Below are 22,143 nucleotides of genomic sequence, written 5' to 3'. Positions count from 1 at the left end.
TATATATATATATATATATATATGGTCGCTTAGATCCACTTTTTTAACACCTAAGGTCATACTTATCCTGTATAGGATATACAACTGAAAAACAATAATAAAAATGTGTCTTGTTGCATGAGGATTAACTTGGGAACTTTTGCCCACTCAACCTTGTTAAGCTTCTCTAAATCTATCAGATTGCGAGTGTATCTCTTGTCCATAGCCATCTTTACTAGTCATATTTTATTCTAGAGTCTAGCAAGGCCAATTTTAAATTGAATTCTATTTGAGTGAAGTCAGTGTTATCAATTTTGCTCTAAGTTCCAATTCACGCTGACTCTGAAACCCAACACCTTCAGCAAGCATCTGACGTTTCTGGGTGAAAACCAACTAGTGTTTGGAACTGATCTTAATTTCTGCTTTCCATCCTTTATTTGAAAAAACAAAAAAAAGTATAATTTAATCCAGATCATGATGCTGTCACCACCATGTTTTACAGTAATGTGCAATTCTGTTTTTGTGTCAACAATACCTTTCAATCATGTGATCTAAAATTTAACTTTGTCTTCCTCACACCTTGACATCTTACAAGCTTGTAAGATATTTTAGCTGAATGTTTCCTTAAGAAAGAAAAGTAATCTTACTTCACATTCTAGACATATAAAAAAGGGCAGATTGTTGTTGGCTGAAGTACACAACCAATACGTGTCAGAAACTCTCAGAGTCCATCTGTGCCTCCACTGGCAGCTAACATCTGATCCTTTGATCAGATTTGGCAAAATATGTATGGATGTTATAAAGGTATCATATTTATTCTAATTATTGGTGACTGCTTTCACTGTGCTACAGTGGATAGTTTCCAACTTGGAATCTACGGCTTCTAAATGGGATGCAAATTACAAAAGAAAAAAAGAAAAAAAAAGAATCCTTCAACACAAGTTGAAGTTCAGGTTAATTTGTTTCACTGCTATTGACAAGTGTGAACTTGAGAAATTAAACATTGAAAATGAATCAAAATAATTAGTGTAAAACCAGATTATTGCATACCTTTATTGATGATTTTACATCCATTATGTCTAATTCTATTTATATCAGTGACATTTTAAGTAGTGTGTAAATGCCGCCGAATGAGTTCTGTTCATTATCCTGCATTCTCACACCCGTCATCCACCCTATTCCTCCTCCTCCAACTCCCCTTCTCCATCTTTTTGATGCTGGCATAAAACACAGCAAAAGTTTTTGCTAAAGCTGGGTAATGAGGCAGACCTTTGACCCCACCTTGATGACTTCCATATCTGTGCATGTGCAGGGAAATATGTGCAGATCTGTGCGTGCCTGCGTGTGTGCGTGTGTGTGGCTGCAGCTGGCAGCTGACAGCGACATGACTAATGAAGGCCTGGGACAGAAATAATAGGTGGGAATTATAACACAAAGAGGGTACAAGTGCAAAGGAAGAGGAAGAAGAAATGTCGGAGGAGCGGACAGAATGAGGAATAGATTGTTGAAAGGAGGAAAAAGCGAGGGCAGTCTTTAGGAAACAGAGCCCAGATTAAAAAGTTTTCATGAATAATTATAATATGGAGAGAAATAGAGGAGTAGGAGCAAAACAGTTTGCTATTTTAGTAACAACTTAAACAACAGCTTTAATTATTTGATGAAATATTGTATGCAAGGATATTATTGTAAATAATATCCCTGCATACATATTGTGACATTTGTTTGCAAATGCTGGTTAGTTAACCAGCAATCAGATGAGATAAAGGATAATATGAAACAGGTCGACATCATTACGCTAACCCAGGTACATCTGAGCTAATGACATACAAGCTAATGACGGAAAACAAGCTAATGTGGATCGGTGTTGCTTAATTATTTTATATTTTGGACACGGAAATAACAAATCTCCACACTTAAAGTCAGACTCCCAAACATGCTTTCCAAATCGACAGAAAGAAAAGACAAGCTAAGACACGTGATCCTTCAACAGAAACCAGACTTTCTGGAGGAGCACAACCTGGACAGCACATTTGGGTGTCTGGCAGCACCCGCCCACAACTGTCACACTACAGGTCAGAGGTCACGATGTGTAGACGGAGCAGAGCTTTGTAATTATGCGAGATAAATACAATCATCAAGCACAGGAAGTCATTTTCCCTTCAATTTTACAGGCTTAACCTTGTCAGAAAAACTAAACTGTTGACAAAAACATTGTTGGAGCATTTTACAGTATTAGCAAAAAATAATTCCTGCTTTCAAAGTAGCAAGTGTACAACATGCTCATATCAGTCTGATATGTAAGATTCTGTCAATGACAAACTTGTGCTATGGGAAAGAAAAACAAGACCGGAAAGACTAAAGAATATTTTCCATGAGAAAGTGTTGTGATAGGGATGCTATCATTCTGAAGAGGTCTCTTTGCTGAACATCGAGCTCCGTCTCAATACAACCAGCGCCCACAAAGGCCCAAGTGCAAACTGGACCGTCTCGACCCATTGACACAAAACATGGCGCCAGGACAGCAGCAAGACGCATGGACGAACAGACAGAGGGACCCTAAGACAGACATCCTGTCTCAAACCACAAATAGATACAACAATTAAGCTAGGTCTGGTCATTTTCATTTCTCTGACCTCTGCCCTCACCTCCCACACATACAGAGACAAATTACTGCTGCTGTTGACTTTGACCAACAATTCCACTGCCAGCGAACATGCAGTGTGTAGGCTGAGACCGGGGACATAAATCATACGTGTATTTAATCTGTAATGATGACATACGACACGACTCAAAATTTTATTTAGATGCTATTCCAGATCTGGGTGTTAAGGGACATCCAGAAGTGCCTAATTCCTCCTTCGGTCATTATTGGGGATAGGACTTGTATTTTATTGTTCAGTTTTCTGTGAATATTTAATCATAGTTACGTTTTCTGTTAAACCTTAGAGCAGACAACATTTGCTATAGTCTTACGATACCCAGGTGTGATGGCAAGCTTGCATTGATAAATATTATGCTTACGTCTTATTTAAATGGGTTTTTAAAAGCAATAGAAAGCGCTCTGAACCTAAGATAGTTAGTCGCAAATTACAAATGAGAACATTTTTCAATAGGTGATGTATCAGGATCAGCCATGAATTTTGGCGTTTACAGCTGTAATTCAGAGAAACTTTTTTTTTTTTTATTTTATTTATTTATTTATTATTTTTTTTACATATATTGAAACGTATTTTAATTAGGTATTTGTGCCAAAGCATTTAAAGCCAGCCACAACCTATGACAGTCTGACCCCACAGAATGAGACCCTGGGTAATAACTCATATTACCCATCGAAAACAACTACTGCACAAAAACCTCTTAGTTTTTTTTTATAGCATATTTATTGTTAAATCTATACAAAGCATATATTGTGGGCTATGTTCATCAGTCTTTTACAAGCTCCACTCAGCTAACATACACCACAAAAAAATAAAAAAAAAAACATCTCTTAAATAAATTTTGCAGAATCCCTTTTGAGATATACAATGTTGCATCTAAGACAAATCCTTCAATGTTTCCACCTTTGTAATTGTAGGGCAAATATCCAGACTTTGTTTTCTGCCACTCGGCACCTGTTTCAAAGCCCCAGAGATGGCTGGTCTCCTGGCAAAGCAAAATCAGAATTGCATTAACACCCAAAGAGCATTTCATCAGACCCAACAGAGCCCCATGGCCCAAGACACCTGTAATAGAGTTTCCTCTGTCACAGGCGGAAAAAACATTTAAACCACCCTTTTGGAAAAGAAAAAAAAAGTGGTTTACCTAGTCCTGGCTGCAAGGAAATGTGCTGCTGCAACTGATCAAATCAGCTCAAACAAATTGCATTTGTCAAAAGAAGGATCAAATGGTAGCACCCACAACAAACATATTAGCAGCCGGCGCTACGCAGCATTCTCTTGGCAGGCTGATGGGATTGGATTAACGAAGTAACATGGAATAGGAGAAAAATATGTTTAGAAACCCAAACTGACTTCTTTCTTTTGCTTCCCTGATGCTGCGCTGCACATCTGTACACTGAGGAATCTTAACAACTACAGATGAAGAAGATGTGATGGATTACAGTGACTTCAGCTTATTACCAATGTCATCATAGAAATTTGGATTAAATGGAATATACTTAATATTTCATAGTACCACACCTTTGGATAACTGACAACTTTTGAAGCATTTCTCAAGCTCCTCTAAAAATGATCTGAGAACAAAGATCAACACTTCTGTCCATTATTCCCAATGGGGGAATACATGAATTCTGTCATGTATAGCTTTAATGGGAAAAGGAGATATTTCTCTGGTTTGTTATTAAAATAAACAGAGGCCGAGATGTCTGCTATGTACTCGTGTGTGAAAGTCAGGGGGAGAAAGAGAACGGGAGAGACTAAGGGGCCTGACTGTCTGACAGACAGGCAGGCAGATGGACACAAACTTGGCATTAGGGAATATGTTTCTGCCAGAGAGCAATCCATAAAGACTGAAGGAGGCCAAAGGCCAGTCGCTCTGTAATGAGTCATCATCACTCAGTGGTGTCCATGCTGGGATGGTTTGAGTGTGTGTGTGTGTGCGCGCGTGTGTGAATCATTGTTGGGGAGGGAGAGCCAGTGGATCTGCCTGTAGATAGTGTAGTAAAAACAACCAGTTTAGCTGCTCCAGTCCTCTGGGGACACAAGGGAGACCTTCTTGTTGTTTTATCTGGCCAAATACTGTCAATTAACCCTCTCTTAAGGCTTTTCTAAGTCACGGAAAAACATGTCTGAGAAGGCGAAAATGATGTTCTTGGTGTGAAATAGAAAGGTTAGTGCATATGGGATTCCTTTGGTTTGGCATCAGTGGCGTTCGGCTTCCTGAGGCTCGGTAAGCATTAACATGGCGGATGATACTGATGTTAGGCTGCAGGGACATTTAGAGAAATATTTAGATTTTGACAATTGATTTTATTTGTACATCCACTTAAACAAAATCCAAAATTAAAATGGAGTCGCTAAGTGCCAACATACTGTAGGCGCAGTTACAAACTCCATCGCTTTGGTCTCAGTCAAGCTGCTTTGGCAGTCACTGTGTCTTTGTATATTTATGCACGTGCACATGCAAGGGGGCCATGTTTTCTGTTTCTGCAGTATTGGATGAATACCTCTACTTCTTGGCAACTGACAGCCTGTTTGTCATCCAGTCCACAATCAAGAGCTGACCTTCAGCTGCATAACTACTATTATCCTGCCATTCTTCTCCCTCTCTGCACCCTTCATCCTCGAATTCCCATTGCCTCTCTAACCCTATATCTTTCTCAACTGTACCTCATTCTACTTCTCCTTCACTTTTTTCGCCCCGCCTTTGTCATTGATCGCTGATGCGACTGGCTGACTTCGTGCTCTGTAATAACCTGCAGTGGTAACCAGCCGGCTGTTCCTCTTGGACCCCCTTGTAGATTGAACTGTCAGATGGCAGCGATTAATGGCTGGGCGGAGGGACACGGACTCACACCTGCAATGTCCAAGCTGTCCTGCTGATCCTCTGTCTCATTTTAGATCTTTCTGGCTAAGTTAAATGTCTAAATATTACAGGATGCAGGAGCTGTTTTTTTTTTTTTTTTTTTTAAAGATCATTCTCCAACACGCATGACCAAATACCTTCATTTTGTCAAGGCAAAATGAAGGTAAAAGTTGCCAAAATTGTGAATTTAGATAAGAAATTATTAAATTCAGTTGCCCCTGTCTGTATTTGCTACTGTGGACATTAATCTTCTTGACTCTTCATCCCTTAACAAGAAATACCTGAGAAACTAAGATATGTTGTTCCCTTGCCCAGCAAGGGGTGGATTGTTTCGTCTGGTTTGTCCGTTTTGTTAAGCTCCAGAGGGCCTGTGCGCCTGTCTCGTGTTGTGCTTGGCTAGCAGTCTGCTAACTGTCAGCGCAGTATCTCCTTACACAGATGAAGAGAAAGTTTCCAAACCATTCCCAAAGCTTTTGCTCCCTTGTTGCAATGCTTATCCAGGGGAACCGACAAGAAAACTGCCGCTTCTCATCCCGACTACCGGCATGCAGGGGAGAACAATCAAACAGAGGAACACAGAGGATAAATTTCCAGAATGGTCTGAAAGCTTTATAGCCCAATGTTGCACATGTTATGTTTAACTATATGTATATAAAAATGTCATTGCCTCCCCAACAATGACATTTGAGAGGTAAACATGAGATTGGGTATTTAAAGATGTTATCATAAACTCTGAGTAGGCATTAAAAATTCATCTTTGATTCAGTTTTTTTTAAAAGCATCAACAATTCTTACTATGTCCTCCATGCACTGCACCTTCATCATTTAAAAGTGTAAGGCAGTGATAAGAACAAGGTTTTGTTTTGTAAATGTATTAAAAGCAGCTCTGTCGTGCGCCATTTATCATGTCAGAAATCTGACGCCCTATTGTATCTGTGATTGAGACTCTTAATTTGAAGGAACAAAGATGTAATTCTTCCATTGCTTTGAAGTGTTACAAGAGTTGGCTAACATGTCTTTTGAGACATGTTAGCCAACATGTCTCAAAAGACATGTTGGCTAACATGTCTTTTGCTGTCACTCAATTTTTTGAGTGACAGCAATTTGGATAGTCATGAGACAAAACAAACAGCGGCAAAGCCACCGAAAATACAAACAATTTGCTGTCACTACTAATTAACTAACCATTAGGAGCTAACGATGCTAGTATTAGCACATCCTTTAAGTCTCACTGTTTGCAGCAAGAAAAAAGGGCAATTTCAGAGTTGATCAGTCAGGATTGATTGGAAAATGTTTAAATGACATTTCTGAGTCGTCCGAAAAGAGTCACGGTGATCTTGTGACGATGTAATCAGGAAAGTGTAAAATTGATTGTCAGTTGAGAACTTTGGCTAAAATTATTAATCCATGGCGTTGTTACAACTCAGCTGGATAACTGTAATGCACTTCAAGTGGAGGCTAATGGGTCTTCAGTTCATCTTCATATCTTTGAAAAAGCAAACATGCATTAGAATCTTCCTCCCATATATTTGTTGTGTACTTTGGTCAGTTTGTGAATTACTTTATGATTAAGTTGTATTGGCTTTTCACTTTACTGACTGGGTTTATATTGTAGCATTCATTTAGGAGTTAAATTAAACTAAAATTTGTTTTTGGAGTTCAGCTTACTATCAACTAATTGTTTTACTGTATGTATGTTTTATTATTTGATCTTGTGTGGTTGTTTAAACTGCATCATAAACAAAACTAGATTGGAATTCTAACAATTTGTTACAGAAAATGGTTTCAATGCTTAATCTGACTAGGATAATGTGTGATCTACTCTACTGATATGTATCTCTACGTTAAATGTGTTCAAAAGTTGATTTATCAAAAAAAAATAAATCTCATAAGACACGACTTATCAATAAGGGACAAGCATACTTATATGAATTTACTGCAAATTTTACCTTTGTGTAGTGACAGAAAAATAGATTTACACTGAAAAGGAGCAAGGAAACAAAGAGGTGGATATTTAAGAAAAGGGCAGATGGCCTTAAGAATCAAAGATGGTTAAAGAAAGATTAAAAAGATAACACATAAAAAGTAACGTGAGTGCAAAAGGGAATAAAAACTCATGCAAAACTAAAAAAATATCAAAAGAGAGATCATGAGAGAAAGAAATCCTCTGAACAGTGAACATGTGAATATCAGGCCAACAGGGGTTTGGCGTGGTGTTTGAAACTGAGATAAAATCGATTAGCTTGTCCATTGACCCAGTGAGCACAGTGCCCCCCGCCCCTCCGTTGCCCCCGGTCTTGCTGCAGGCTCTGACTGAGACGTCCGGGTCCCCGGGGGTCACATGTGGATGCTGAGGTGAACAAAGTGGTGGCCTCCTGTCAAACCAAAGTCCTCAAGCACCAGCAGAACAACAGACCATGAAGCAAAGCTTTGCTGCTTTTTGATTCCAAAAGGACACATTGAAGATGGAGCAGCGACTGATGAAAGAGGCAGATTTTAGAATAAAGAACTGCTGGACTTACAGTTGGAGCAAGGAAGAGTCTGATTGCTGAAGCACAAAACTAACGCTTTTGTTGTTTGCAGATTTAATCTTAGCCTAAATATATGTCTCTTTAGAGGATTGCTCGTGTTCGTCATTGGTATGTGTTCTCTGTAAAACTGCAGTGCTTATCAAAATTAACTTTAGATGGTTTGTAGTTTATATAACATAGCCAGAGAAAATAGTTGTCCAAGTGCTCAGAGTGTTGTTCGGAGCAGTGTCTGATAATGAAGTGCATCAATGGAGAATGGACATGCAATGCAGTGGAGATGCAATGCAGTGGAGATGCATCAAATTAGGTCAGGAAATAGCTATGAAAAAAACGCACAACTGTAATCTGGTTTTAATGTCATAGTAAGGTATAAAAGTGTGACCTGTTACTGTTAATGCACAGCTTTTTGTGTTATACCACCTGTGTTGATCCTTCTAATAAATGTCTGGAGAGGAATTAGCTGACTCTCATCTCCCTAATTAAACAAACAGTATTTTTTTGAAACCCAACAATTACAATGGCTAAACATGATCTCACTGCACAGAGGTTTCAGTCAGCAGGACATAAAGCAATTAAACGGCAGTTTATGTATGCTGCTGCGAAGACAGTGATCAATACATTATACGAAAATCAATGAAAACATGCAAACTGGCTCAGAAAGTAGCCAAAGGCCAACAGGAGTTATACTGGCATGTTCTAGTTGTGAGAACAACCTGATGCATACTTTATACCTTTATCTCTAAACAAAGAAAGTGGATTGTAAAACCAAACTCTTGTCTCTCAACAAAAACATCCAGGCCCAGGATGCATGGTGGCTCAGTTGGAAGAGCGTGTGCACCACGTCCAGAGATTGTAGTTCTCGGTGACATTGTCTTGGATTTGACTCTTGGTGGTACTGTTGGCCTTTGGCTGCCTTCTGAACCAGTTTACATGTTTTCATTGATTTTCGTATAATGTGTTGCTGCATGTCTTCCCCTTCTCTCTCAAATCTAATTCTTGTCTCTCTACTGTTCAATAAAGGTCCACCAGCACCAAAGAAATCTTTAAAGAAAGAAAAAGAAAAAAAACATCCAGACTATGGTGAAATATCACCAAATCTTGTAGGAGAACGTCACGGCAATAGTAAAATACGGTGGTGGTACCAAACATGCTATGGAACTACTTATTTTCAAATGGAAGTAAATGTTTTGTCAAGCTATATATTCAACGGTTGTTAATATGAGACAGTCACACCCAAAAACTTCAGTTGTCTGCTAGAAAGCGGAGATTGAATGGAGGTTTTACATTTTTTTATCAACATGAATCCAAATCGACACAAGAACAGCTTCATAAAACAAAAATGAAGGTTTTTGCATTCCACTATTCCAGAACTAAATCTATGTAATGACTCGAAGAGAAGCTTCTGACAAGTGATATCCTTAAAACAGATTTAGAGTAATCTCACAAAGTAGAGGGAGCAAAAATGATTAAGTCAATATGTGGGATGCCTGTAAACTCAAACCAATGAAGATTGATGCTGAAATTCAAAAAGTGCTTCAACAAAATATTACTTTAAGTGTACACCTTTGGATTTTGGACATTTCTTTTGCAATTTCCTCCAAACTGATTTGTTTCTTTTTCAGTTAATTTGAACAGGACAAATGTTTCATAAATTATTTAAAAGGCCCGTGTATACTTTTCATCTCCACTTTTCATATACAATTAAATATTTATTGAAAACTCTACAAACACTGACAGAACAAATTCTTTACACCTGTTGACAGAGCCTGTAACCCCTCCTTATCATTTTACCAACTCCTTTTCCTCTCTTGATTTCCTCCACAGAATAACTGAGTGGGGAGCAGCTCTTTGATTCCCAGTTCATTGTAGTGTATTTGACCTTGAAGGTCACAGAGTGGAAAGAAGTGTATGTGTCGCCATTAAGCTCTTCTCCGTGTTAGAATAATATTCCTCCGGTGCTTTTAGGATGCTAACACTAATCAAAACAGGACATCCTGAAGAGGGCCGTGCTCTCTCTCCCCCGGCCCCGCTCGTCGGCCTTCTTCGTGTTTTTGTGTTTGCGGAGGAGCGACAATCCCAGGAAGCGGTGAGGAGGGTTCATCAAAGCTCCAGGCGGGGGGCCTCGGCCAGAGGACTGCTGGTATGTGACGGGGAAAGGAATCTCTACTGTCCTATTGTTCCCTTGTTTCCTAGGTCTCATCACACGCTGGTGCATCCAGTTCACACACAGGTAAGCGGCACTAATCAGCCCCGCATTCTTTTCCATGTTCTTTCCTTTGCCACAACCCTGGATGACCGGCAGCACGTGTGCACGGTGCACACATCCACAAACAGCAAGGAGCCACATACATAATTAGGGAGACATCCAGGCAGATATTTAAGGGCAGGGATGTGAATTTTCCTTTCCTCAGAGAAAAACTTGGATGAGTAAGGACAATACTGGACCAAAAGTGTCACTAATGATAACAAGGTACTCAGCCAAACACAAATAATCTAGATAGTTGTGGTGGAAAGTCAAATAAAAACATACGCCTGAAACAGAAATATTTTGTCACATTGCAACCACAATTTGCAATGTATTTTAATGGGATTTTATGTGGCGAACCAACACAAAGTAGTTTATAACTGAAGTAGTAGAATGAACTTCAATTTTTTTTTTTACTAAATAACGTTTCTAACTAAATAACAACTAAACTAAATAACAGTACCACAAAGACCACGAACCACTGCAGAAAGGTGAGGAAGAAAGAAAAATTATAAACACTATCTTAAGCTTTGAACATCTCCCAGATCACTCTTCAATCCATCATCAAAAAATGAAAAGTAATAGCAAAGGAAAACCAACCAAAACAAGGCCAGGAGCAGAGAGGCACTGCACCAGTCCATACCCCTGGAGGAGTTGCAGAGATCCATAAAATCTTGTTTGTGCTTTTCCTCAAGCCATACCAAATGTGGCCTAGTGAGAGAAAGTTAAAGGAATATGCCCCAACAGATAGCCTACATCGACATGGCCACTTACCTACATTGATAGTAAGAAAGCAATGAGGTAAAAGACAAGATCCGATGGAAAGTGCAAGTCATTGACATGCTTTTGCATGTATGTGGCCTATATGGGGGAATAACGGGAAGAAAGCCAGTGTTGCAGAAAAGCCAAATGAAGTCCCGCTTAAAAAATGCAACACGTCATGGAGGTTACGCAGCCTGGTGATGGCAGCAATGAGTGTAGAAAAGCATATCTTCAGCATGGGCAGGAAAGCTAGGCCAATCCCAGAAGTAAACCTGTTAGAAGCTACAAAAGATTTGAGACTCTAGCAGAGGGTTTACCTTCCTGTAAGTTTTTGTTCAGTAATTATAAGCGTAAGAGCAGACCAACAATCGAATGGTTTACTTTAGAGCATATTAATCTGTTAGAACAGTTCAGTCAAAATCTAGACTTCACGCCGAATGTGAAAACCTAGGAAAGACAGCAATTGATGTGTACAGACTCTATCCATCTGTTATAGCTCAGCTTGAAAAAAACAATACAAATACTGTCTCCAGATATGTAAAGCTGACGGAGACGTATTCAAAAATACTTCTAGCTTTAATTACAGCTAAAAATCTGAAACAAATTTCTGACTTTTCTTTGTAAAAGGTTTTGAAAGCAGTGTATCCTTCTCTCTGCACTTTACCAGACACTGATTTGTGGTGGCCTGTCACGTAAAATCCCAACGAAGGCAATATGACAAAATGTGCAAAGGTTCCCTGTATCCTACTGAAGTTGAGATTGTGTTTCCAAACTACCATTACTTGCTTTGCAGATCTCTGATCATTTCTGCTCGGGTAGCTATCGCATTCTCCACTTGATTGTTCATTGCTATGACCTCTTTAAAAACCTTCTTCTTGTATTATTACATGAAAGTTCTGCAGTCCAACCTTCGTGAGGAGGACCTCAGCTTTGATCGCCTCCCCCCTTTATACTCCCATCCTGCAGAGGTGAGAGGTCATCAGGTAAATGAACCTCAGGGTGGAGCACAAGGAAGGAGTGCAAGTTACAGCAAAGATAAAAGGTGAACAGAAATCAAATAAGCATGACCTTCAAACACATACATGAAAACAGTATCCCACTTCTAGTTTCCCCGTGTGAGCTTATTTGTTCCTTACTAATAATCTAAAATGACGACCCTCTCATTACCTCCTTTCATTGGTCCAAGCAGCTCCACCCAGGGAGATCCCCAAGCGGTGCTGGAACACGCTGTTATCACCACATTCACAAAACGATTGTTGGGTAATTCCTGTTTATAGCTATGCGCTCCCTCTGGTGTGTAAGCACTGTTTTCACAGTGCTTACACAGCCCTCCAGGACAACCATCAAAATGTGTTCACAAGCAAGGAATTCCATTTAATCCAGTCTGTAGGCATAAAGTTGTTCCTACCACTCTTAAAGAACACTGATCACTTCCAAAAACGCGCAGAAGAATCAATAAAGCTTGCTCAGCTGGAATAAGGTAAACACAAATCAGTTTTCACATAAAGAAGAGGCCAAGGTGGCTCTAGGCAGCTCAGCTGGTTGGTAGAGCAGACGCACGATGTGCAGGAGCTACAGTCATCGGCGGAGTCGTCCTGGGTTTGATTACCAGTCTCGGGCCGTTTGCTGCATGTCTTCCTCCTCTCTCTTCACCATGTTTCCTGCCTATTTACAGTTCAATAAAGCCCTTCAGGGTCAAAAAAGAATAAACGAAATGAGGGACTTGGAAAACACAAAACTACAAGAAAAGGTTCGGGGTTGTGAAAAGGTATTTGCTTGCTTACGTGTCCACTCTCTTTCTTCTCATTTGTCACACTTGAATGTTTCAAGTGATCAGAGTCATTTTCATATCAAGCAAAGCCTGAATAGCTGCAAAAAGCATTTTTAGTTAATTTTAACTTTCCAACCTGTTGCATTAAGAAAAACTAACTGTTCCATAACCCTGACAGCTGGTTTTGCTATGCTTGGAAGAAACAAACTGCCTTTAAACATTTGTGACAATTGAGACTTTTACGTCACCGTGGAGAGAGACGTAAATTGTTGTAAAACAAATAATTTTACATATACATATAATTTTGTGTGTGTGTGGCACATGCTGGTTTGCTTTCTCTCATTGTCCTAATGAATTCTTCTTTAGGGTTTTAATAGAAGACCATTATTCCACCAATTAAAGCAAGTTCCAGGTCCCAAAGCAGTAAAGCAACCACATATTGCCACCTACCATCATCATGTTTGACTGTTGGTATGATGTACTTTTTCTGAACACCCAGATCATCCAAAAAGTTCTAATTTTGTATCTTCACTCCAACGAATATTTTCCTAAAAGTTTTAAGGTGAATCTTAAGTAAATATGAAACTTGTCTTTGCGTTCTTTACACCCAGCAGCATTTTTGGTCTCACATGCATGTCATTTTGACTTTTCTCTTTCTTTGTTGTCGAACTGTGAGCACAGCTTTAGATTTTATTCTGGATACTTTGTGACGTTGTGAATTACAAGTTCATACTCTCTCGGAGAATTTGTAATAGGCCGGACACTCCTGGAATGGTTCGCCGATGTTCCTTGTTGTTTTCGTTATTTGGTATTAACTCTCACTGTGGTTTGCTGGAAACCCCAAGCCTCAGAAATGAGTTTGTAACCATTTCCAGACTGATAGATGTTACTGACTTTTATCTGTTCTTAAGTTTCTTGAGATCAGGACATGATTTGTTGGTTTGTGAGACCTTTTGGCCTGCTTCACATTGTGTAGGGTTATTTGGGTTTTTCTGGGTTTGTAGTTTGGTTTATCTGTTTTCCTTAGTTATTCTGAATTTGATTAGACCAGCTTTGTTTCTGTTTTACTTCAGTCCAGTCCGTTCTTGGTTGTTCTAGTTAAATTATGTTTATTTCTTTCCCTGTGCTTAGTTGTTTTTTGTTTTTTTTTGTTTTTTTCATAAAATTTGAAGACCCAGTTCCCCTGCTTGTTTGCTCTTCCTCTCTCCATTGTGCCTCTCTCTTTCCACTCTTTCTCTCTTACTTTCTCTCTCTCTCTATCTCTCTCTCACTTGCTGGTTACGTCCGTTATACCTCATTACTGTTCCTTGGTCTCTGTGTTCCTTTGCTCCCTGTGTGTTCATCCTAACATATGTAAGAGTTTTTTGGGATTTTAATTAAACATTAATTCATCATATCCATCAACTCTGGTTTGCAATTTGGGCCACTTTCTATCTATACACAACATGACACAAAAAAAAGTTTTAACTTTTAATATATTTTTTCATCTTTTTATCTTTGAATCCATAAGGCAGCAAATACTTTTTCATGGCACAGTAAACTGGTCATGCTACATTTTTTTTCACCTATCATGTAAAACTAATATCATGACTGCAGCTGCAGTTAATATCAAAGTGCAGCAAACAATAATAAAAAAATAAAAAAAACACATTTCAAATCATGTTTTGCTTTCCTTCCCATAAAAGCCCTCAACAAAGTAATAAAGTAACTGATAGTTGTTAGCTGATGTGAGACATGAGGCCAGAGTGCTGGGCCCTGTTTCTACCACCTTCTCCAGGTAATTGATTGGTGCACATAAAATGATTGAGATCCTTTAATTAGCTAACAGAGGTACAGACTCCTCACAGCATGCCAGAGGAGTGCTAACTTCACAATCCCACTGCAGCAATCGCCGCTGATGGTGAAAGTGCGCCATCAGCAATCTGCTGACGTTATATCTCCTCAGACATCATAACGACACACAAATCACTTTGATGGAAACTTTTTTAAACTCAGCAATCTGCCATGAATCGTGCACCAGTTTGTGATGGGAAAGCGTTGGCACGCCTCACATTTTGCAGTTTGACCATTCAGCTTGAACGGTGCTTTTTGTTTAGATGTGTGTTAAAACTTGCATGTAGATACTACAACAGAATAAGCACACAGTTTCAAGAAAACACACACACACACACAATCTATAAAAATATGTTTAGCCTGGGACAGCTCTGTTGATAATGACCTCAGCCTTGGCACTGCGCTGGGCCAGACCAGACTGCCGACAGACTGGAGGCTTTTGTGTTGACTCCCTATCTCTAACTCTGTGACCTTTGGGGGGGGGAGAAGAAAGCAGAATTGCTTTTTTATTATTTAGAAGGGGTAAGGCTCGCTCATTGTTCTGTATTGGTACAGTTTCCCTGCTGTAAACACACACTGGTTCCCAGGCTTGACATGTTGCAGCACAGCTACACCCCCACCACCCTCCCTGCATCCAGCCCTTAGTGTTCCCACACTGGCCTGTCTGGGTCAGAGCATCATCACCACCCTCCCAACACAAATACACATCATCACCAATATCCAAACACTGCATTTTATGAATTATGAAATTCCCCCAGCACATAATGGCGTATGATCTCGGAGAGACGGAACTGCATTTTGAAAAAAGGGGAGTAAAGACGGGGAAGAATCCCCCGGGAGGGATCCTTGTGGCTCAGGACAGAGGCCATCCTTCAAATGGGTGACAACAGCGCCCAAACAAACCACTAACCTCATCAGCTCTCTGTTTATAGCCTGAAGCCTGATTCCTGGACGACTCATTAACATCAGAGACCTTCCAAAGGAGCCATTTTCATACATTGTTGATAGATTAAAAAGTCCTGGGTCTCACAACAACTGACCGTCAAAAACTGCTGCCGCAACACTGTGCACAAGCCCATAAAGAACTAATTAAATACACACCATAAAGACTCCTTCCAGATATGCATTTGCACATACCTTTAAACATATTGACATGCACGGAGCAGGGTTTAATAGTCTTAAAAAATATTTATTAAACTGTGGTATGAACACCACATGCGATACCTGTGGTGCCTTTAGTTGTACTCAGTAGAGACTTTGGTATTTATTTGCAAAATAAATAAAATGGCTGTGAAAAATGGGACAGCAGTGGATGCTTTCCATTTGAATATTGAAACCAAACCTCTGACGTGGAATTGCATCAAACCCAACCTAACCTGATCCACTTCCAAGTCACAAAAAACAACAGGATTTGATAGCTTATATGTTTAGTGGCTTGTCTACCTGCTGAAGCCAATATAAAAATACTGCAGCACCATTTACTACAAGACATTGCAAAGTATTATGTGTGAAACACTTAGTGGGTTTCAAATCATTACTGCATCTATGCAAATAATAAATGCAAGGAAGCCATATTGAATTTTGAGCTTTGGGTTGGTGAAAAACTTCAACAGTCTTTCCTTTAATAATGTCTGTTGGGTTTTTTTTCCAAGTCACACTTGGAATTTTTGAAATGCATCGTCAAAGTCAATGTGTAAAAAACATTTTATTTTGCTTCATTGCTGTTGACATAGCAACTAAAGACAGACAATGGAGCCAGTTAATTTTTTCTCAGATCAGTGATCGGCAGGTGAAATACAAGAAAATGTACAGTATTTCCTGTTAATCAAATTTATTGAAACTAAGAGCATTACCACCTCCTATCACAAAAGCATCAACCAAGAGCATGACATTTGGTTCATGTTTTATTTGATGAAACATTATGAAGGTTAAAGCATAAATGGGCAGGATTTTTGTAATTCCTTACAATTATTCTCTGTTTTCTCTTTTATGACTAAAACAAACAACAGCAACAGGAGCTTATTATAACAAGGTAAGTTCCATGTTAAAATGATCATGTTTTTGACTATTTTTTATGGAGGCATCCGTTTACGCAAGAGTATCGATTCATATACATAGTTCGCTTAATGTACGTTTATTTGTTTGGATATCACGGTATATACGACTGTTTATTATCTTAACCGAACATTGAAACTATCAGGAAAATCTGGAGGCCATTTGAGTTAACATTATTTAGCTGCGGAGGTCGTTTTCTTTAAGTTTTTGGCTGTAGACTGCAAAACGGGGGAGTGGCTGTGCTGGACCATTGGCTTGATCTAAGCCACAGGTGTCAAACTCCAGTCCTGGAGGGCCACTGTCCTGCAACATTTAGATGTGCCATTCAGCACTACACCTGAATACAATAATTAGGTGATTAGCAGGACTCTGGAGAACATATCTACGCAATGAGGAGGCAATTGAGCCATTTGACTCTGGTGTTTTGTACCTGTGGCATACCTAAAAACTGCCAAAATGTTTATTATTATTATTATTATTATTATTATTATTATTATTATGTCATGTTGGTGACTGAAGCCTGTTATGATGACTTCAACACAATTTTTCAGACAGGTTGGCACAACTGTTAATGCTGTCCAAAAATGTTTCTATAAACTAACTAATTTCTTTAGTAATTATTTCTGACTGTTTTATGCTTTATTTTGTAAAACAGTTGGGTAGAGTAATTTAAATGAATATGATGGTGACACACACAGGTGAGTCTGATTAGTTTTGTTCACACTTCTTGTTAAAATATTTATTTATTATCCTAATGTTTCTGCTATATTTTTGTTTTTCCTTCCAGGTTGGAAGTCTTATTCCTTCATGTTGGCGAAAACAAGAGCAGCACCAAAGACACTTCACCATCAGTGATCACCATCCATGGCCGCTTCCAATGAACTTTCAAAGCACACTTCACCTTCAGTGCAAAGTACCATGAATGTATGACCTTTGTTGTATATTGCTGTCAGTGCTGTTTGATGTTTTGAAATAAAAGTAAATTATATTCTGCAAATGGTGCTGGTGTTTTTGTAGCATCTAATGTGGCATCTAATGTCTTTTAAAATGAATTTGGGGATTATTGATGGCCAATAGTTTCTGGGGGGGAAAAAGGTTTTAATTGCTCTAGTGGCTTTTATTTGGTAGTAAATTGACAAAAAAAAAAGTGGGTAATGAGAGAAGGGGAAGACCAGGAAGCCAACCCACGACAGCCGCATTGAAAACTAGAGCCTTCATATGTGGGTTGTGCTTAACCCCTGCGCCACCACAGCACACTCTGCCAGTAGTATTTTAAAACTCAGATTTCTATGTTGATATATACTTTACATTGTTCTGTGTTAGATTAACACATTCATAGTGTTAACTTTTGACAAAATACACTAGTGTTGGGTAAATTAACACTGAAGTGTGTTTGATTTCAACTACTGTGAGTGTTGATTCAACTGTATCACAAATGACACTTTCAAAAGTGTAATTTCTACACCAGCCAGAGTGGACCAATATAGACACTTTCAAAGTGTTGAATTCAATTCTGTAGGAGTTGACTGAACACTTCCAATTTTACTGTGCAAAGAAAACTGGAAAACGGCACCAGCCAGTAATAACCTCTGAGGTGCATCCTAAACACAAGCAACAGGAAAAGTCTATGCCCTGTGTTATTGCAGTGTAATCATGTATATTTACAGACGTTGTATTAATCTGGTCAAAAACTAATGCGCACTGTGTAACCAAATTTGATACAATTAATTTAAAAAAAAAAACTCACAAAACGATGCAAACACTGTTATATATCACTTGCAAGAATCAAACAAAAAAAAAAGTCATTTATGCGTTTAAAACAATATATCAAGTTCAAACCCCGATTTATCTGAAGGACATATAAGGCATTCGTATTTACGCAGCTTTGGCACGAAACAGCACAGGGACAGAGAGCGCTGCTCCGGGACAGCAAGCGCCCTTTAATGAGCTCTCTATTTCACTTTCATCGCGCCGGGCCGCTCCTCTCACCTTTCAAATGGTCCGATCTATTAAGCGTTTTAATGAGCTCCGCCAAACAAACGCGAGATGCATGGTCCATTGAACAATCCATTAGAGAGGTTGACGCGCTGACGGACGCGACACACGCTCTCACTAGCATAGACGCGCCTTTTCTCTGCCAATCAGAGATGTCAGCTGTTAAGATAAGAAAATGGACAAGAGGACACAAATTCCGGAGATATTCGTATAACAACCGCTGCATCTACTTCTTAAGTTTTCTTATTAGGTTAATGGAAAGTTTCTTAAAAAAAGAAAAAATATCTGTAACAGTTAATAATTTTAACCTTTGTTTTTTTTTTTTGGACAATAAAAAAACGGTGATATTTCTGAGACACAAATGTGCTGACTTTTAATGAGGCCCAGGAGGAGTCACTTTAGACCACCCTCCTCCTCCCCCTCCTCCTATTCCTCCCTCTTCACCGCGGGGTGCGGCTCTGTTCGCCTTGGCATTACATGCAGTGGGAAGTTTTTCTGTGGCGCACCGCATCACATCTGGACACGCGGACTAATCAGACAGCCTCCATCTATCACGCTTACGTTTACCACCTCTCCATCACCTTCTCTATTACACCCCTCTTTTTTTCTTCTTCTTTTTTGCCTAATCACACGACTTTTCTGTACAGGAGGGGAGGCACTCACTGAACGCATTTACCAGCAGAGCCCCTTATGAGGGGTCTGGGAATTTAAATATTCACCGCTGACACTGTGCAGAGCTGGCTGAGGGCCAGGGTGGGCCCGCTTCGTCCTGTTCCTCTTCTAAAACATACCAGCAGAACTCTTTCTCTTTCTTTGCAAAAACATAATCGTTATACTTATTCGTCTCTACACGAATAATATTTAAAAAAAATTATGCATTTCTACATCCAAAACATCAGCAAACGAAATTTAAGAGTCCCCCCCCACACACACACACACTACTTAGGCCCCTGTTAATGTGCCTGATGTGTTCTGTATTTATTTAATTAATTGACAATTTATCACCTTTTTTACTGCATTAGATATGAATGAATTCTTTCTGACCTCTGCTCTATTGATCATTTCAAAGTAAAAATCAAATAGAAATCTACTTTCAACAAGAGCAGAATAAATGTTGTGGTTAGAGTAAAAATGTTAACATTTAAATCAAAAATAAAAAAGTGTAAGTCGGAGTCATCTGAATGCTTGTTGTTTAGAGGGAAAACGTATTTTTTTCAATATTAAAACGTTCAAGGTGCATGTTGCAACTTGTCTTGCCCCGAGCAACATCTTGTGGAGAGGACATAAAAAAAAAACGATATTAACTTTAAATTGTGGTTGAAATGTGATATATGAAAAGACGTCTAAATGAAAACGTCACCTGACGTGGTTGAAAAGGATTGAAAAGTTGTCAGGGTCATTAGGTTTGTACAGAAAGTCTGGAAGAAAAACTCCAACTGGGGATGTATTTTTTCTGAGTTAAATAAAGACAGGGACAGATCAGCCTGAAATAATAATAATAAAAAAAGATGCCCTGATGGAGCGTTCGGAGGGTAGCAATTAAAGACACAACAAGAAAGCAACAATGCCACACCCGCCATGAATCAAACTGAAAAATCTGATTAAGAGAACGTCAGACTGGAATAAAGCATGCGCCATAATTTATTGCCGCAAATCAATGCCTCCGCAGACGCACCGTTCTTCTCCTCACATATAGCTAATTGGTTGCAAGTTCTCAAATCGATTTTAATCCGAAATATGCAACTTTTATCATTTTAAATAAACATGCCAAGCTTTTGATTTACCCGAATTATTTTTTCTGCACATAAAAAAACAAACAAAAACTAACAAGAAAAATGCAATAACGAGATAACATGCAAATTAAAGTTTGTAAGTTCCGGAGCTGTGCATGCAGAAATGGAAAGTGAGTTAGGTCATTTTCAAGATCGCACGAACTCTTAATGTTCATTGTTTCAACTCGAAATCAACTTGTTTTGCTCTTCACCCTCGAAATATTATCTTCTCATTTCTCGCCATTTACTTCCTTTTTCCCCAAAAACTTTCCTCAGGCAGAAACAGAGGTGCGCAGCAGCAGCAGCAGCAGCAGCAGCGCAGCAGATGCAATAAGCGCCGATGCTCAGCACACGGGACTTTTTAACTCTACACTACAGCGCCCACTACATGCAAGCAGAAGCGCTAAAAGCGGAGCGGACGCCTGGCAGAAAGTTCTCTCGTCGCTCCTTCAACTTTTTAACTTTTTGCTCTTCCTCTACAGTCGCTCTGACTTTTTTTTTTTAATTTAATTTTATTTTTTTTTAATGCCACTTCACAACCACATCGTGATGTGTTCTTTCCTACCGGGAGAAAGACAGGATTACGCGCTTTTGTTTGGAGATGAAGACGTTACAGAAAGTACGAAGTGGTAACAGCGACAACTTATAGGTATATAAAATGGCATTTTTGAGAAGGAAAAAAAAGAGAAAGGGATGTTGCACCTACTCGTGGCCAGTTTCCGCGCCCTGCCTTTGGACCTCATGGTGCCAGTCTCTGCGGCGTGGGTTTTGTTTGGATGTTTTCTTGAATCTTTTTTTTTCTTTTTTGTCCTCCTTCTTTTTTGATTTTTCTCTGTCCCCCTTTTCTCTGGGTTTCTTGGTCCAAACGCACTATCTCTCCGGCATTGTCAGTCTGGACACCTTCGCACATGCGCACAGCGCGGAATCTGCCGGGCAGCATGTGCCAGAAAAAAAAAAAGAAAGAAAAAAGTTTGAGACGATTTATTACTTTGATATTGGACTGATCGGGTGAAGATGTGTGGGGAAAGATTCGAGGACATCTCGTTCCGTGCTTATTTCTTGAGATGAGAGATAAATAAATATAGCTCCTGGTTCTTGTGCACATCGAACTTTAAATTAACCTACAACTGTAAAAAAAAAGAGAGAGAGCGAAATGTTTCAATGGTGAAAATATCTTTAACAACACTTTTTAAAACTAATATTACGAATGTAATATTAGGGTGTAATAAGTTAATATTACAGACGCAGTTTTAGTGTCTTAATAAAAGGTTTTCAGAATGAAGACAGGTATTTTTTTTTCTGTTTTTGCAGACTCTAAGATCTATGATACAACCTAGCCCACCTTCCCTCTTCAAATTAAGTCACATTAATCAACGTTGTCTTAAAAATGACAGATGCGTAGTCAAAGCCATTAAGAGGGTCCACATATTTTAATTGCGTTGTAATCACTGAAGCACTGGAAATGAATGAAAACTTTCCATCCATTTTTTTAAATATGAGAGTTCTCCTTTTTCCCCCTTTTTTCTTCCTCGTTCGCCTCCCTCTACATTCTCTCTTTGCGCAGATAATTGTTAATATGCTGTTCTTTTAGTATTATTGGCCATTTGAGACGTCTCCGCTTGTGTGTTAATTCCATCACTTGCTAATTGCCACAGAGCTCAAAAAGGGTGTTTTTAC

General features: G+C 39.1%; 1 protein-coding gene across 12 annotated transcripts in view; it reads right to left on the bottom strand.

The window, feature by feature from the left end:
• The window catches only part of mecom (MDS1 and EVI1 complex locus), a 158,987-nt gene extending 137,331 nt beyond the window's left edge, over positions 1-21,656 (bottom strand). For 6 of the 12 annotated variants that reach the window (XM_016661561.1, XM_016661562.1, XM_007573597.2 and 3 more), the window contains exon 1: positions 21,173-21,656. In XM_016661561.1, the coding sequence (XP_016517047.1) occupies positions 21,173-21,209 (37 nt within the window). In that variant the 5' untranslated portion in view covers positions 21,210-21,656. The remainder of the gene's footprint in view (positions 1-21,172) is intronic. The other 6 variants (XM_007573588.2, XM_007573589.2, XM_007573591.2 and 3 more) reach the window with 1 other exon arrangement.
• Positions 21,657-22,143: the final 487 nt, after the last annotated feature.

This window comes from Poecilia formosa, unplaced genomic scaffold (genome assembly GCF_000485575.1).
Source record: "Poecilia formosa unplaced genomic scaffold, Poecilia_formosa-5.1.2 Scaffold335, whole genome shotgun sequence".
NCBI classification, from domain to species: domain Eukaryota; kingdom Metazoa; phylum Chordata; class Actinopteri; order Cyprinodontiformes; family Poeciliidae; genus Poecilia; species Poecilia formosa.
The sequence above is the reverse complement of the archived record's forward strand: the minus strand, read 5'-3'. Positions and strand labels throughout refer to the sequence as shown.